This window comes from Ictalurus furcatus, chromosome 5 (assembly GCF_023375685.1).
Source record: "Ictalurus furcatus strain D&B chromosome 5, Billie_1.0, whole genome shotgun sequence".
In the NCBI taxonomy this organism is placed as follows: Eukaryota; Metazoa; Chordata; class Actinopteri; order Siluriformes; family Ictaluridae; genus Ictalurus; species Ictalurus furcatus.
In genome coordinates, this window is record NC_071259.1 from 26,285,649 (window position 1) to 26,304,091 (window position 18,443).

Genomic DNA, 18,443 nt, shown 5'->3' on the forward strand with positions numbered 1-18,443 from the left:
CAGAAAAAACCGGATGTTTTGCAAGAAAATCCCACAAAATGACAAGACCTTCAAAGCATAGCCTTCATTTTATTATTAGATACTTATTATAGCATAATCTTATTTTATTTCTAAGATGTAAGATTGAGACTATTTCCCGTAATAATGTTGTAATTGTCTGACGTGCTTGTAGCAGCACCCTGCCAACTCTCCTCATCTTCTTCGTGACCTAATCAGTGTCACTAGAGTCTGTTCTGCCAAGCCCCTTACCACGTCAGTGTGTGAGTGTGTGATAGTAGGCATTGGAGTCAAACAGACACACACTATTGCACACACACCGAGTAATTGGTTGCATCGTTAGCCTGTAAGGCATATGGTAATTGATTCACATGCATGAAGCCTTAATTAAGAGAGATTAGTTACGCTGTAAGATGTTACACTGCCTAAAGTAATGTTAGAGACTTTAGTCAGCGATACTGAGGCAGACTAGTGCTAAGCTTGTTGATTTATAATTGAGTTCTGGTTGTTTTATTCATAGTCTTTCTCATGATAGGTTAGTGTAGCTATGAATTTTTATTTTGATCATTTCAGCTAGTAGAAATTAAAAAAGAAAAAAGAAATGCCTAGCATTTCCAGAATTGCTCTCTACAGCCATGGGTCTTAAAAGTTTGGGATCCAGGATTTGCTCATTTTGTTAGAGTGCTGGAAACCATTACCACCATTATTAAAGGTATCATGCATTTCAATAATGTTGACTGGAAACCAGTGACAATTTATATAAAAATGGGTTTACATTCAGAATTCAGAAAAAAACCCCAGTGTTTCCAATAAACTGATAAAATATTACTGTGCATTTACATAACGCGCCGAATTATTTAAAAGTATTTTGAGCAAGATTTAACTTAGAATAGAATTTGAGTTGCTCCTTAACACAGGCAAGTTCAAATCAACAAGTAGTAAATTAAACCTGTACAGAATCTGATGTAACAATAGAGTATGTACAGAAATATGAACCCTGTATCATACTTTTTATTGCCCAAAAATTCTCACAAATGTTTACAGTCTCATCTCAGCTCATTTCTCTTATTTAGTATTGGCAGTCAAAGCCAGTAAAATTGCCAGCAGTTGAACTTGCAGTTTCATGACATTAAATAAGGAAATGGCATATTTCTTATTCAAGTTAGGAACCGAAATATTCATGAAAATCCTGATTTAGAAGAAAATACATGCGTCCCAAATCGCACACCTATGCACTATCGTACGCCATTTTGTAGTATAAATAGTGTGGTTAGTGTGTTCATACTGAAAAACCCCCCAAAAATCGAAGTGCACTTTAAGTTCCCAGATGATGCACTCATTCAACTGAAAAAAATGAAGTGTGGAATGATGGACACTTCATGTACTCAGCGGTCGCAGCTTTCCTTACGTAGCGGATGGGGAGGGGCTATATCAGGCTGAACGAAAAAATGATAATAATTCGAGATAGCCAGCAGCCAAAGCCACAACTACAACTTACTATGTTGATTTTAAATTGTGCAAGCAAAACTCACCTGCGGAGTCGATTACGCCTCCGTCTGACGGTGACTGAGGACTTGTTGGGCAGAAAGGAAACATTAACATAAACAGTAAAATGTACCAACTGATTTTTGTTATCTGTTTGGCTATTTCGCTAATGCTAGTGCTATCGCATTACATGCGTTTGATGTAATTTGACCTCGACCAGCAAACAGCATGTACTTCCAGTTAGTACAATACTGAAAGTATTCCCTTCTAAAATTCATACACTAGACGGCCGAGTGTATAGTGCATAGTATAAGTGTGTAGTGTATAGTATGTCTGCTCAGACTTGAATATTTAGATCTTCCTCCTCCTCACACTGGAGAAACAGCAATATATCATTGCTCAAGCAAGTCAGTTAATGAATATAAATGCCCACCCGAGGAGGGGTCCTTCTTTATGAATATTAATCACTAGTGGTTGGCCTCATGGCTCTAAAAATGAGTTCTTATAGTTGTTAAATATGATACAAGTTAATAAGTAAGGAATAAAAGACTTGGTTGTTTGCAGTTATAGGAAAGTAATCAATGATGGAGTGGTGCAAAGCAGCTTGATAAATTTTTACATAAATGTTAAATCAATATCTCCTCACAGAAAATGTCACCATTTCAACGATTATTCATTTTCTTATTAAAAGAGTAATCTGTTTACTATTAGACGTTGTATTATGTGGATTGTCTGCTACATGTTCATGTGAATGAGCTATTAATATAGTAACGATAATGTATTCAAGTAAGCGTATTTAAACCTAAATAAACCTGTGATTTGTCTTGCAGCTGGAACTACTGGCAATGTTATAGGAAAATAATCACCCTGCTCTGTCTTTCTGTTTTGTCTGTGTATATGTTGTGTGTTGAACGTTGTGTTTTGTCTTTTGTCACATGCATATGGGTGTTTATTTGTTCATGGGTTTTTATCTGTCATTTTGTCTGTATGGTTGTCTGTGTATATTTACGCTTGGATGTCCGTGGACGTGTCCATTCCTGCTCATGCATGTGCATTTCTGTGTTGTGTGGCCGTATATGTTTCAGGAGTTCCATTATCGACTACGGGGCAGTGATGTTTGCCTGCCATGTGACTGCTACCCAGTGGGCTCCTTCACACGGTCATGTGACCCAGAGAGCGGCCAGTGCCAGTGTAGGCCGGGCGTGATTGGTCGGCAGTGCAACATGTGTGACAACCCTTTCGCTGAGGTCACACAGACTGGCTGCGAAGGTGGGACAGAGTGACATACACACATACACACACACACACATACACACACACACACACACGCATGCACACACACGCACATACACTTAATCCAGCTTCCTTTGGGTGATCCAGCCAGTCATTCATCCATGCAATAAAAAGCACCAGTGTTAAATTACTTCAGAATAATAATAAAATAAATCTATATATATGTTACAAAAGTTAATTTAACACTCATGATTTTGTGTCTCCATCTCCATCCATGCAGATATTCATTCATCTTCTGATCTTTTATCTATTTCTTCATTCCACTCTGCTTTAATCATTTATTTGTGATTTTTTTTTCTCCATTTAAAGCATTCTGTGGAAGTGTTACTACGCTTGTGTGTGTTATTTTCCTGTCATAGAACACAGAACATGGGACACGATCAATAGAAGGACAAAAAATCAGGCACAAGTTAAACGTGTTGGTGCGTATTGGTTTAGCAGAAAATAGGTCACCTGACAAAGAGCAGCGGAGTTGTAAAAAAAAAAAAGGTGGTGGTGGTGGTGGTGGTGGTGGTGGGGTGGGGTGGTTTAGTTAAAAAAACGAATACATTATCACAGATATGAGCTGTGTTGTAGTTCGGTCCAATTAAATCAACTCCTCTTATTTGCTTCAAAAATATTTTTTTATATTATGACATAGGATTAGATGTAGCTTATAGATTACAGGTTGATATTTCAGTAGTATAAATGGCCATCTGGCCTATATAACCATAGTAAATGTGGTTTCTGTGTTCATGCACTTTTATGGGTGTTCACTTGCATTTATAAATCTAAAAGACATCCAATTTACAGCCGCTTATTCCTTGTCTCTCTGACAGCAGTAAATTTAATGAGTCCTGTATTTAAATAAGGAATAAAACATTTCGCATGCGGCCAGCAAGAAGCGTTTTCTCCATTGCTACATTTATACCACAGAAATTACATATGATTACATTATTAAACAATGTGTTACTTATTAAAAAAGAATTGTCATAATATTAAAACCGCTGACAAGGTGACGTGAATAGCATTGATTATCTCGTTACAGTGGCACATGTCAAGGGGTGGGATATATCAGGCAGCATGTGAATGGTCAGTTTTCGAAGTTGATGTGTTGGAAGCAGGAAAAATGGGCAAGCGTAAGAATTTGACAAGGGCTAAATTGTGCTGTCTAGACGACCGGGTCAGAGCATCTCCAAAACAGCAGGGCTTGTGGGGTGTCCTGGTATGCAGTGGTTAGAACACAACTGCCACAACTGGCAGAGCTGCTGTTATGAGAAAAATCGTAATTAATTAATTAAATAATAATAATAATAATAATAATAATAATAATAATAATAGTAGTAGTAGTAGGAGTAGTAGTATTAGCTATTGTTATTATTATTATTATTATTATTATTATTATTATTATTATTAGTTTTCATTGAAAGAAATCAGTCAGTTGCATGTAGTCAGTAGTTGGGTGAACTAGCCGATTTATATTGCATAATGTTTTGCTCTTGCATCTATTGTAAGACTGGCTCCTGAGTTGATAATGTACGTGACAGTGAGAAACTGAGCAAGTAAAACCCAACCAAATCAGCAACACACCAACATTATACCACAAAATATTACTTGCACTGTCTTATTGTCTTTAGGGTCAATTCCCCACCTTTACTTATCTGCATTACTGACATATCAAATTTTTAAAAAAAAATGTTTTAAACAACTATTTATCCCTCTGTGCTCCACAGTGATCTATGATGGCTGTCCAAAGATGATCACCATGGGCATCTGGTGGCCCAGGACCAAGTTCAACATGCCAGCTGTGGTGCCCTGTCCCAGAGGTTCAGTAGGTGAGTGTTTGTGTTCATGTTTGTGTTCCTGTGCTGCCTGGTTTAAACAGATACTCTTTAAAACACAGAATGTGTAGATGTGTGATGTTACGACATAATGTTCTAAAATGATTACACTGATAATTGTGTGTTTGTGTTGTAGGAGCTGCTATTCGTCACTGTGATGTAGACCGAGGCTGGCTGGAGCCTGATCTCTATAACTGCACTTCTCCTGCTTTTGTTGAGCTCAACACAGCGGTAGGAGATCAACACACACACACACACACACACACACACACACACACACACACGCCTCTTTTGTACCTCATTCAGTACACATCCATTTCTTGCAAGACTACTAATACAGACTAATACAGTGTGTGTGTGTGTGTGTGTGTGTGTGTGTGTGTGTGTGTGTGCGCGCGCAGCTGGAGGCCGTTGAAAGGAACGAGACGGTACTGAACACCATCACTGAAAAGAAGCTGGCCCATCAGCTGCGTGACGTCACCGAGGCAACAACCCGTCTCTACGGCAATGACCTCCAGATTGCCGAGAGACTGTTGTCCCGCCTCCTGACCTTTGAGAGCCTCCAAACAGGTTTCGGTTTAACAGCCACGCAGGACGCTCACTTCACTGAGGTGAGAATATACACTGCACACGCACACACACACACACACACACACACACACAGTTCTCCAGTTCTCTGTGTTTATATTTCCGTCTCTCTCGCTGTCTCACTGTCTCTGTTTCACATGATCTCATTCCTTATCATCTCTCTGTGTCCCTCTCCTCTTCTCTGTCTCTTGCTCTTCTTTTTTCTATCCCTTTCTCTTTGTACTTCTGCTTCTATACTCCTTTCCCCTTCCTTTTTCTCTCTTTTTCTCTGTCTCTATTTGCCTTTTTTCTTCCTCCTTCTTTCCTTTTCTCTCTCATTCTCCTCTACTTTTCTTTCTCTCCGTCTCTTCCCTTCTTTTTGTCATTCTTCTCTCCTTCACCCTCGGTTCTTCTTTCTCTACCCGTTTCATGTGTCATCTCTCCATTCATTTCTCCTCCATCTGCCCCTCTGTATTTCTCATTTTTCTTCTCCTCCGATTTTTATCTCATTGTTTTGCTCCTTCTCTCGATCCCCTTACTTAATTCTCTTCCTTCACTTACTTCCTCTCTCTATCTTTCTCGTTTCCTTCTCCTCAAACGCAACATCTGTATTTCCCTCTCCTCATCTTTTGGTCTCACCTTATCTCTAACTCCCAACTCTTTTTCTCTCCCTATTTCTACCTTTTCCTATATCTTCCCCCGCTCGCCCCTCTCCTCCCTCTGTGCAGAATATCCTGCGAGCGTGCAGTGTGTTACTGAGCCCAGGCACCGCAGGGTTGTGGAGGTCTCAGAGTTCAGCTCAGAGTGGAGCAGCAGGCCTGGTGGATCTGTTAGAGCAATACTCACGCACCCTCGCCCAGAACACCAAACACACCTACCTCAATCCTGTAGCTTTGGTGGCACCCAATATAGGTCAGTCACAAACACACACACACACACACTCCATACACTCTCTCCAAACAGCTCACACTAATCCCAGTTATATATCATGCAGCTGAATACTAACATTAGCTGTGTTTGTGTTAATTGCAGTAATGACTGTGGACCACGTGGATAACCACACACACGTGCGGAAACGTTTTCCTCGCTATCACAGCACGATGTTTCGTGGGCAGACCCTCTGGGATGCACACACACATGTAGTGCTGCCACCTAGTGCCCTGGTGCCACAGCGCAACTACTGTGAGTAAACAGACAAAAATCGCACTTGACACTTTTATACATTCTCACTGCGTATTGTTATCGTTTTTATTGATTTCAATATTGTTTGCTTTATTTTCAGCCCCGTTTAGTCTGCACGCCAATCAGACGCCAGAGGTGCCAGCAGCACGACGAACTGGCTGGCCGAATAATTCACCCTTCACCATCGTCATCGTCCTGATATACCGCAGCCTAGGAGCTGCCCTTCCTCCCAAATACCATACAGACCGTCGTGGAGTCAGGTGTGTGTGTGTGTGTGTGTGTGTGTGTCTGTGCGTGTCTCAGTGTATATCCAGCTTAAATTTTATTTCTAAATACCACACCAACTGGGTACCAGGGAGACAAAACATGTCCATGTGAGCATATTCCAGCTTGATGTCCGTGTAGGCGCAAGTTTAACACCAACATTTTGCTGATTTGTTTGGGAATAAGGTTGTTTTTGTTTTGTTTTTATTTTGTGAATGAATAAACTTTTTTTGTTCATTCCTGCAAACAGTTATCTGGAGGCCACATATTAAGTGTGACGCTTATTCATTTGCAAACTCAAGTTACACAATTCATGGCCAAGAATTTATGTCTTGGACACAACTTAACAGTAAATCAGTAAAACAGTAAATCATGCAAGAGAGAGCATACTCTCTCTCCCCTGTCAATCACAGCAACACTAGCCAATCATGGGTGTCTGTGAGCTCCTGATTGCGTAAGAGGGTGGATAGCACTTTCTTCCAAATGTATTATGCCTCCCTGTCAAGCAGATGAGCAGCAGATTGAAAAGATGCAAAAGAGTGGCTGGCTTTAGGTGTCTTGGAAGTAGATGAAAAGAGCGGCTAGTTTTAGGTGTCTCAGTGAAAGCATGTGATGGCCTTCACTCTCCCGAGTTGGTCACTCTCATATGATATGGGTGGAAATTGACCAAGACCAAATTAGGGAGAAAGTGCCCTGAGTGTGTCTGTCCTTGCCTGCAGGTTGCCACGTCACCCAGTTCTAAACTCTCCTGTAGTGAGTGTATCAGTGTATAATAACCACTCGTTTGTGGAGGGTTTCCTGGAGTCGCCCGTTATGCTGGAGTTCCGTCTCCTCGAAACGAGCAACCGCAGCAAGCCTCTGTGTGTGCAGTGGAACCACACCAGCCCGTGAGTTTCTCAGACTGTGTGCATGACTAAACAATCTGTGTGATGTTTAGGAAGTTATGGACTATCGGGGCCATTTAAAATCAGTCTTTGTATATGAAAATGCTCACATTATTTCCTGTACGTGTGTGCGTGTGTGTGTGTGTGTGTGTGTGTGTGTGTGTGTGTATGTGTAGAGTGTCAGCAGGAGGTTGTTGGACAGTGCGGGACTGCAGTGTTGTCTATAGAAACATGTCACACGTGCGCTGCCAGTGCCATAAACTGGGCACCTTTGGAGTGTTAATGGACAGCTCACAAAGAGAGGTAACACACACACATACACAGCTCACACAACAAAAAGAAATTAATCAATAAAAGGAATGATGTAAATGTGTATGATTGCTGATGTGTATGATTGCTGAACAAGGGTCTGTGATAAAGCTCAAAGAAAGCTTAATTCATTTAATCATTAATCATATCATTTTCTTTCTCTCTCTATCTTCCTCTCTCTCTCTCTCTCTCTCTCTCTCTCTCTCTCTGTCTGTCTGTGAGCAGCAATTAGAGGGTGACCTGGAGACTCTCGCCATAGTAACATACACATCTCTATCCGTTTCCATGGTGGCACTGTTGCTAACGGTTACAGTGCTCTCCTGTCTGAGAGAACTGAAGTCGAACACACGCAGCATACACTCCAATATGGCTGCCGCTACATTCCTCTCTCAGCTCACCTACCTGCTGGGCATCAATCAAACCGAGCAACAGGTGAGTGAGTGAGGGAGGGAGGGAGGAAGGGATAGAGGAGAAAGGGATAAGTGAGTGACTGAGTGATGAGTGAGTGAGTGAGTGACAGATTGAGTGATGAGTGAGTGACTAAGTGATGAGTGAGTGAGGGATGAGTGAGTGACTAAGTGATAAGTGAGTGATGAGTGAGTGAGTGACTAAGTGATAGGTGAGTGAGTGACTGATTGACGGTGTCAGTGAGTGATGAGTGAGTGAGTGATGAGTGAGTGTGTGACTGAGTGATTGAGTGAGTGACTGATTGACCGTGCCAGTGAGTGATGAGTGAGTGAGTGATGAGTGAGTGTGTGACTGAGTGACTGAGTGAGTGACTGATTGACGGTGTCAGTGAGTGATGAGTGAGTGTGTGACTGAGTGATTGAGTGAGTGACTGATTGACGGTGTCAGTGAGTGATGAGTGAGTGACTGATGAGTGAGTGAGTGACTGAGTGATGAGTGAGTGAGTGATTGAGTGAGTGATTGACCATGTCAGTGAGTGATGAGTGAGTGAATGAGTGAGTGATGAGTGAGTGATTGAGTGAGTGATTGACCATGTCAGTGAGTGATGAGTGAGTGAGTGATGAGTGAGTGATTGAGTGAGTGATTGACCATGTCAGTGAGTGATGAGTGAGTGAATGAGTGAGTGATTGAGTGAGTGACTGATTGAACATGTCAGTGAGTGATGAGTGAGTGAGTGAGTGACTGATTGACGGTGTCAGTGAGTGATGAGTGAGTGAGTGATGAGTGAGTGAGTGACTGAGTGATGAGTGAGTGAGTGATTGAGTGAGTGACTGATTGACGGTGTCAGTGAGTAATAAGTGAGTGAGTGACTGAGTGATGAGTGAGTGAGTGAGTGAGTGAGTGAGTGACTGATTGACGGTGTCAGTGAGTGAGTGACTGAGTGATGAGTGAGTGAGTGAGTGATTAAGTGAGTGAGTGACTGATTGACGGTGTCAGTGAGTGATGAGTGACTGAGTGATGAGTGAGTGAGTGAGTGACTGAGTGATGAGTGAGTGAGTGAGTGAGTGATTAAGTGAGTGAGTGACTGATTGACGGTGTCAGTGAGTGATGAGTGACTGAGTGATGAGTGAGTGAGTGAGTGACTGAGTGATGAGTGAGTGAGTGAGTGAGTGATTAAGTGAGTGAGTGACTGATTGACGGTGTCAGTGAGTGATGAGTGACTGAGTGATGAGTGAGTGAGTGAGTGACTGAGTGAGTGACTGATTGACGGTGTCAGTGAGTGAATGTTGTTGAAGTGAAGGCTGTTATGGACATAGAAATCATTAAAAGTCAGCCTAATGTTATAGACATATACATGCTACCCAGCGCAGTGTAAATGTGTATTAGCAGTTGGATATACGTATTACAGACAGTATCATTCAAATGAATGATATTCATTTGAACGCTGCTCTCACAGCCATCGGCACAGAGAGCGCCATCAATCACACTGAATATTACGCTGTGACTCAGATTTGAGTAAAATGCTTTTGTCTGAGGTACACACACAACCAAGCAGCCACACACACACTAATACACACACACACACACACACACACACACACTTTTCCCTGGAGTGCAGCATACTCGCAATAAACACTTGCAAGTGATGAGTTAATAAATTCTGTGTGTGTGTGTGTGTGTGTGTGTGTGTGAGCGTGTTATCATTGTCTTTCATCTCATTCATGATTAATAGTTTTTCAGAGCTTGAATTGCAGTTTTAGTGACATTTCAACTTCAATAACAGAAAGCACTAGTTTTGTGCACAGCTTGAATGTCTCAAAATACCATGGTTGCATACTAAAAATAATTCAGTCACGGTGTGTAGTGTCAGACAGACTCAGTAGTCTTGCTGTCAGTTTGATGGATGACAGGCTTGCACACGTTCTGCACTTTCCACCCACTTGGGTTAAAATTAAGTGCACCTCCATTAATGTAGTGTATTTTTCAGTGGCCATATTTGGTTGTCATTGACTTAGAGTTGTAGATTAATTCTAATATGAAGACAAAATGAAATCATGGAGCTAAATCAATGCATCTGATACTATGCAGGGATGCTGAATTGTAACCATGACAACCAACATAAAGCCAGTTTAAGTTAGGCCTATGCCTTTGATATCACACTGCAGGGATACAAGGGAGCATGAATTTTAACAGTAGTTTCACTGGAGAATCCCTGACAGGGACTTCATCTTTCAGGTCTTTCAGGTCCTCAATATGAAATGACTTGAGTTTTGAGTTTCACAAAAAAATGTAATGAAATTTGTCCAAAGCCTTTTTGTAGTGAGTCTTTATACATAAATTTACACAAACCCAGGAGCTCTCATGGAATATGAATGTTTTTTATTCTGTTTCCTGAAAGAACTACATTTTCAAGAATGCAACGTTTCCTGTGTAAATATTCCTGACGAAAAGTTTATGAATAAATCTGCTCACATACAGTTCGTAAATGAGGCCTAGTACAGTATCTCACAAAAGTGAGTACACCCCTCACATTTTTGTAAATATTTGATTATATCTTTTCATGTGACAACACTGAAGAAATGACACTTTGCTACAGTGTAAAGTAGTGAGTGTACAGCTTGTATAACAGTGTAAATTTGCTGTCCCCTCAAAATAACTCAACACACAGCCATTAATGTCTAAACCGCTGGCAACAAAAGTGAATACACCCCTAAGTGAAAATGTCCAAATTGGGCCCAATTAGCCATTTTCCCTCTCCGGTGTCATGTGACTTGTTAGTGTTACAAGGTCTCAGGTGTGAATGGGGAGCAGGTGTGTTAAATTTGGTGTCATCGCTCTCACACTCCCTCATACGGGTCACTGGAAGTTCAACATGGCACCTCATGGCAAAGAACTCTCTGAGGATCTGAAAAAGGAATTGTTGCTCTACATAAAGATGGCCTAGGCTATAAGAAGATTGCCAAGATCCTGACACTGAGCTGCAGCACGGTGGCCAAGACCATACAGCGGTTTAACAGGACAGGTTCCACTCAGAACAGGCCTCGCCATGGTCGACCAAAGAAGTTGAGTGCACGTGCTCAGCGTCATATCCAGAGGTTGTCTTTGGGAAATAGATGTATGAGTGCTGCCAGCATTGCTGCAGAGGTTGAAGGGGTGGTGGGTCAGCCTGTCAGTGCTCAGACCATACGCCGCACACTGCATCAAATTGGTCTGCATGGCTGTCGTCCCAGAAGGAAGCCTCTTTTAAAGATGATGCCCAAGAAAGCCCGAAAAACAGTTTGCTGAAGACAAGCAGACTAAGGACATGGATTAATGGAACCATGTCCTGTGGTCTGATGAGACCAAGATAAACTTATTTGGTTCAGATGGTGTCAAGCGTGTGTGGCTGCAACCAGGTGAGGAGTACAAAGACAAGTGTGTCTTGCCTACAGTCAAGCATGGTGGTGGGAGTGTCATGGTCTGGGGCTGCATGAGTGCTGCCGGCAATGGGGAGCTACAGTTCATTGAGGGAACCATGAATGCCAACATGTACTGTGACATACTGAAGCAGAGCATGATCCCAGCATGTATTCCAGCATGATAACGACCCCAAACACACATCCAAGACGACCACTGCCTTGCTAAAGAAGTTGAGGGTGAAGGTGATGGACTGGCCAAGCATGTCTCCAGACCTAAACCCTATTGAGCATCTGTGGGGCATCCTCAAAAGGAAGGTGGAGGAGCACAAGGTCTCTAGCATCCACCAGCTCCGTGATGTCGTCATGGAGGAGTGGAAGGGGACTCCAGTGGCAACCTCTGAAGCTCTGGTGAACTCCATGCCCAAGAGGGTTAAGGCAGTGCTGGAAAATAATGGTGGCCAATCAAAATATTGACACTTTGGACCCAATTTGGACATTTTCACTTAGGGGTGTACTCACTTTTGTTGCCAGCGGTTTAGACATTAATGGCTGTGTGTTGAGTTATTTTGAGGGGACGGTAAATTTACACTGTTACACAAGCTGTACACTCACTACTTTACAATTTAGCAAAGTGTCATTTCTTCAATGTTGTCACATGAAAAGATATAATCAAATATTTACAAAAATGTGAGGGGTGTACTCACTTTTGTGACATACTGTACCTCTTCTTAAATGAATTTCCAGTACTCTCAATGGCTATTTATTTAGAAAACACATTTTTTATGGGCTTGTTTATTCTCATGTCATCTTTGGCATAATGGTGCATCATTATTTTCCACTTTATCACTCCAGTTGGTTTATTGTCTGCACAGAGTGTGTTTCTGTGTCATCCTGCTTTTCTTTTACATCATTCAGTCACGCTCCTGCATTCTGACTGACATCCTATTTTCTCCACACTTGTGTTTTCTTTCTCAGTTTTTGTGCACAGTGGTAGCGATCCTGCTGCATTATTTCTTCATGTCAGCGTTTGCCTGGATGTTTGTGGAGGCTCTGCACATTTACCGCATGCAGACTGAAGCACGAAACATCAACTATGGAGCCATGAGGTTTTACTACGCCATTGGCTGGGGAGTGCCTGCTATTATTACTGGTAGATACACATACACATGCAAAAGAAATAAAAATAAAGGCGATTATAGGACTTTCTAATTAAATCAAATATAATGACTAAAGATTATTTAAGAGCTTTAGCACTTATTACAAGAGTAAAATACTGCCTAATACTGCCTAGGGATAAGCTTTCATTAACATTTGTCAAAGGTGTGTTGTCTCTCCAATAAAACTGCATGAGATTAGCCTTTTAAAGTTTATATGTGTGGAAGTCAGCAGTCAGGGAGTTACTGAGGTCAAATCACTACTGGTTTGCCCTTGAGAAGACCCTCGACCCTCATAATTTCTGCGGATACTGCACAATGACTTTTTGACCCCAGCCTCTGAGACTGAAGCCAGCAATCCTGAATTAGCATTTAACCAAAGTCTTTTCTGCAGAAGTTAAAGTGACAGACGATTTTACACTGTGTTCACATTTCAGACTCTCCTAAAGCTTAGTTTGTTTGTTATATGATAGTATCTTGCACTGACACTTTCACATTTACTCAGAAGTATGTGTATATAAGGCTTTACTCACTTTATATCCAGTATTATAGAACATGTTTATGGTTATTTCTATTATTCTGAATACGCTTGCTTGCACACTCTACTTTTTGATCTATCTACCTATCTATCTATCTATCTATCTATCTATCTATCTATTTACCTACCTATCTATCTATCTATCTATCTATCTATTTACCTACCTATCTATCTATCTATCTATCTATCTGTCTGTCTATCTATCTATCTACCTACCTATCTATCTATCTATCTATCTATCTATCTATCTATCTACCTACCTATCTATCTATCTATCTATCTACCAACCTATCTATCTATCTATCATAATTAGGCATATAATAAACATAGTATTATTACATTTATATGTATTATATATGTATCGTATACCACAGTGCAGCTGAATTCTCAAATCTGATTGGTCAGAAGATTTTTTCTGACAGTAGAGCTGACTGTAACGAAAATCACAGGTTTATTTTAATGTGCTTGTTCTAATACGTTAACATTTCCATAATAACAGCTCATTCACAGGGTCTTTTATGCCAGCTGTGCCACAAAATCTAAGACTAATAATAAACTAGGGTTAAATTTGTTATTTAACAAATAAAACGATTCACTTTCTGTAAGGAGATGTTTAATTAGCATTTTTGGAAAGAGTCTCCAGTATCAGCACTTTGTAACAATCAGACATTTTCTGCCATAGGAAAGTCTTTAGGACAGAGGGCTTTTCAGTTACTCGATAACAAGCTGCATTTCTTGTCTTTTTTTTTTTTCTTTCTTCCTGAGGAAAGAAAAAATAGAAGCTGGTGAGGGAACGACTGTTATATTGCGATTATAGCATACATGATAACAAGAACTAGTTTAGTTGATGTTCCACAATATTAATGTAGCTATAAATGGAAACAAAGTAAATGGACATAGTTACCATAAAATACTATAGTATATCTATGGTTAAACATTTAATAAACGCTGGCAGATATGACTTTATATGTACAAACAAGAAGTGTAGTTTTTGATGATATAAAGGCGTTCCACAAGTTTGTTCGCCTCATTTTTTTTTTTTCAACTTGTCATCAATTATTTAGTTACCTCACTGGCAATTTCACAGGACTAGACGTGTGCATGTTTTAACAAGAATAAAAATCATTGACTTGTTTAGCCGTCAGATCATTTGTGCATTGGTTACGTTCCCAACCTTAAAATTCATCTCCTGATTCAGAAAATGTGTTTAAAAATGCATCAGGCAGATAAAATCAGGTGAAAATCCTGTAGTGTGTGCCCGGTGTTAAAAACATATTTTATCCAGAACTGAAATGTACACAGGCAAGACCCAAGACCCATGTCTAGTATTGTACTCCACCTAGAAAGAAGGGGGCATTTATTTTTTTGGACAAACTAGTTATATATTAATGTTTCGAGTATATGATATGAATTGACATTTATGTATCTCTGTTCTAGGACTGGCTGTGGGTCTGGACCCAGAAGGTTATGGGAACCCTGATTTCTGCTGGATCTCCCTTTATGATAAACTCATCTGGAGTTTTGCTGGACCCATCGTCATTGTTATTCTGGTACGCTAAACTCTGCAACTCATTATTTTATTCAAAGCCAGCTCAGAGCTACATCGGGGTCATCAAGATCATCCATGTAGCCTTGATTAAACCCACAGAGTTAATATTTAACTTGCTGTTAGTTCTGTATTGTGTATGAGTGCATAAAAGTTTCAGCATGTGATTCACATTTATTTCCCCCTGCTGATATCACCTAGATGGATAGCTTTACTGAAATGGATTGGGAAGCATTCTTCAAACACTGATTTTTATTTAGTAAATCAAGTAATCACAGAGGGGTGATGAGGCAAGGTTTACTTCTGAAGAACATTTTTTTCTTGCCTCCAGTGCCTTTGTCGTGTCCGTTAATGGTGTTGACCCAGATTCCTGTAAAGCCGTTTAGTGACTGCTGAAACCGCTATACAAATACATTTAAATTGAATTGAATAAAACGCAGTTAAATTCCAGCGTGGAGCCAAATCCAGGCATTGTAGTGGAAATAATGATGCTTGACTTTACTGTAATTGGCCTGTGGGCATATGGTCCACCGCATGCTGCCAGACTAGGGAAGTCTAGTATGAAGGAGAGATTTGTGTCATTGTACTATAAATCATGTCAGTGTCATATATAAAACATCTGTCCACCCACCCATCCAGTCATCTATCTATCCATCCATCCATCCATCCACCTATCCATCCCTCCATTTATCCATCCATTTACCTATTCATCCATTCTTCTGTCTATCCATCCATCCATCCATTTATCATTCTTCCTTTCATCCATCCATCCATCCATCCACCCATCCATTCTTCCATCCATCCCTCCATCTATTTATCCATTCTTCCATCCATCCCTCCATCTATTTATCCATTCTTCCATTCATCCGTCCATCCATCCATCCATCCATTCCTTCATCCATCCATCCATTTATCCATTCATCCATCCATCTATCCATCCCTCTATTTATCCATCCATCCATCAGTTTATCTATGCATCCATTCTCCTATCCATCCATCCATCCGTCCATCCATCCATCCATCCATCAATGCATATGTGCAAACAAGTGTGTGTGTGTGTGTGTGTGTGTGTGTGTGTGTGTGTGTGTGTTGGCATTATTAGTGTTGTAGAAAACTGACCTCTATGATACAACATACTACTGGCAAAACATGTTACTCTGTCCTAATAAATAAATAAATAAACCAGTAATTTCTTTCTTTCTTTCTTTTTTCTTTCTTTCTTTCACAGATGAATGCAGGGATGTTTATGATGGTTCTACGTTTGACTTGCAATCCGTCTCAAAAGGAGACAAAGAAAGTGCCAGTAATGTGAGTTTTAAGCTATGCATAAACACACACACACACACACACACATACACAAACACACACAAACACACACACACACACACACACACACAGAGAGAGAGAGAGAGAGAGAGAGAGACTCAGGAGAAGTTTTATTCTGCATGACTGGATGTCTTGTTTTTGCTCCAGTTCTTCTGGTTACATAAGGGTCAGAGCTAACATTATTCAGTCAGACAGCTAGTCCCCTTTAGCTAACCTTCTCCTATGCTGCCAAATGAGCTGAATCAAAATCTTTAGTGATGAATTAATATGGATAATTTCCATTTTTCTTCACGCCTCAGTGCCACTATCCGCAGTGCCTTTCTCCTGCTGCTCTTGAGTGCATGTGTGTGGTTCTTTGGGCTAATGGCAGTCAATAACAGCATCCTGGCCTTCCACTACCTCTTCATCATCCTCTGCTGTATACAGGTGTGTGTATGTATGGCTTATATGATTGTATATTGGAGAGCTTGTGTTATAATTGCATGATAATTATTGATTTTTTTAATGTGTGAGTGTCTAATCAAGTGAGCGAATCTGTGTATTGAATAGTGTGTGAAATACGCGAGTGTGTGTGTGAGTATTGACCAGGATTTGGTATTATGGGTTAGGGTTTGGCAGTGCTGCTGGTCTTCACGCTGCTTAACTCGGAAGTGCAGGAAGCCTGGAAAGCAGCCTGCTCTGGCAAGAAGAGTCCCAGCGAAGACCCTCCCAGACCCCCTCAGATTACTGTAAACACACACACACACACACACATACAGAATGTATATCCACTATCAGTCAAAAAACATTTGAGCAGCTGGTGTGCTGTTATAGGAAACTAAGCTACAGGGTAGTGTAATGCCATGTTTATAATTTTCTTGTAACATCACGTCTCAAAGTGTTTTATTCCCTTTATACAACAGCAATTTATCAACCTTTTTTAATTAATTAAAGAAGATATTTTATCCAGTTGTAGTTCTGTTTAATGGAGTGGAACAGCCATTTAAAAAAAACAACAACAAAAAAAAACCCCAACAACTTCCTATCACTTATTTTATAGCAGCAATAGAAAGTTAAACAAGCAATTTGTCATGTTACTGAGAAACCAGAAAGTACAAAGCCTTCTGTTCTGAAGACATTCCTGTTATAGAAAACAGTTACAAAGCACTAACTCTGGAGACTCCTTCCATAAATGTTAAATAAACATCTTCAGCATATCTGTGGCTACGTTTACATGCACGTCAATATTCTGAAATTAATCGGAATTTGGAAATATTCTAATTAGTATCAAGTCATGTAAACACCGCAATCCGATTGGCCGAGTCAGATTAAGTGTCACGGTTAAAAGATGGATGCGGAAGCAATCGCAGAATTCAAACATTTAATAAACAAACAGACCAAAAACAAAGACACAATAACACGAGGCAAAATACTGTGGCAAAACTAAACATCGACGCGTGGACAAAAGTATGGATAGACAATTACGTGGGACCAAGAAGCAGTGCAAACAGTGGCTATATATATGAGTGCTCGTTAAACAAAAAACGTGATACAGGTGCAGGTGGTCATGAGACAATGATGTAATATGGTGCAGTGGCTGCTGGGAAATGAAGTCCAGAGTTACCTACTTGATATATGACATTAAGGCAATATTCTGATTTCCCAAATTCTGAACCCCACCCCTGGAATATGCCTGTTTTAATCGGAAATGTATTGCATGAACGTGTTGGACACCCCCCCAGGGCGCTTCTCCTGGAGTGCCCAAAAATGCACTCCCTCCATCTGTTGGTCCTAGCCCCCTGGGCATAATGTTCCTAGCAGAACTAGGAGACTGAGCAGCGTCCTCAGCGGAGCAAGAAAGCAACGCAACGTCCTCAGTGTAACAGGTAAGCAGAGTGACGTCCTCAGCGGAACAGGTGAGCAGAGTGACATCCTCAGCGGAACAGGTGAGCAGAGCGATGTCCTCAGCGGGGCTGGAGCTCAGAGCGATGTCCTCAGCGGGGCTGGAGCTCAGAGCGATGTCCTCAGCGGGGCTGGAGCTCAGAGCGATGTCCTCAGCGGGGCTGGAGCTCAGAGCGACGTCTGCGGGGCAGGACAGCGGGACAACTTCCTCCGCAGGACAGGATAGGGGAGTGATGTTCTCCGCGAGGCCCAAGGGAAGCTCCAAGATTTCCGCGAGGCCATAGAGGGGAGCGAGGTTCTCCGCGAGGCCAGGGAGGGCAGCGAGGTTCTCCGCGACGTCAAAGGGAGGAACGATGCTCTCCACGGAGCAGGAAGGGGAAGTGACATACGG

At 41.2% G+C, this 18,443-nt stretch overlaps 1 protein-coding gene across 1 annotated transcript in view; it reads left to right on the plus strand.

Moving 5' to 3' along the window:
- The window catches only part of celsr3 (cadherin, EGF LAG seven-pass G-type receptor 3), a 74,904-nt gene that overhangs the window by 48,092 nt on the left and 8,369 nt on the right, over positions 1-18,443 (plus strand). Inside the window, exons 16-30 of the mRNA XM_053625439.1 lie at positions 2,568-2,751; positions 4,488-4,589; positions 4,732-4,826; positions 4,997-5,206; positions 5,891-6,074; positions 6,195-6,344; positions 6,445-6,604; positions 7,328-7,495; positions 7,669-7,795; positions 8,027-8,233; positions 12,583-12,757; positions 14,737-14,849; positions 16,074-16,153; positions 16,471-16,597; positions 16,780-16,899. Coding sequence (XP_053481414.1) covers positions 2,568-2,751; positions 4,488-4,589; positions 4,732-4,826; positions 4,997-5,206; positions 5,891-6,074; positions 6,195-6,344; positions 6,445-6,604; positions 7,328-7,495; positions 7,669-7,795; positions 8,027-8,233; positions 12,583-12,757; positions 14,737-14,849; positions 16,074-16,153; positions 16,471-16,597; positions 16,780-16,899 — 2,202 coding nt within the window. The remainder of the gene's footprint in view (positions 1-2,567; positions 2,752-4,487; positions 4,590-4,731; positions 4,827-4,996; positions 5,207-5,890; positions 6,075-6,194; positions 6,345-6,444; positions 6,605-7,327; positions 7,496-7,668; positions 7,796-8,026; positions 8,234-12,582; positions 12,758-14,736; positions 14,850-16,073; positions 16,154-16,470; positions 16,598-16,779; positions 16,900-18,443) is intronic.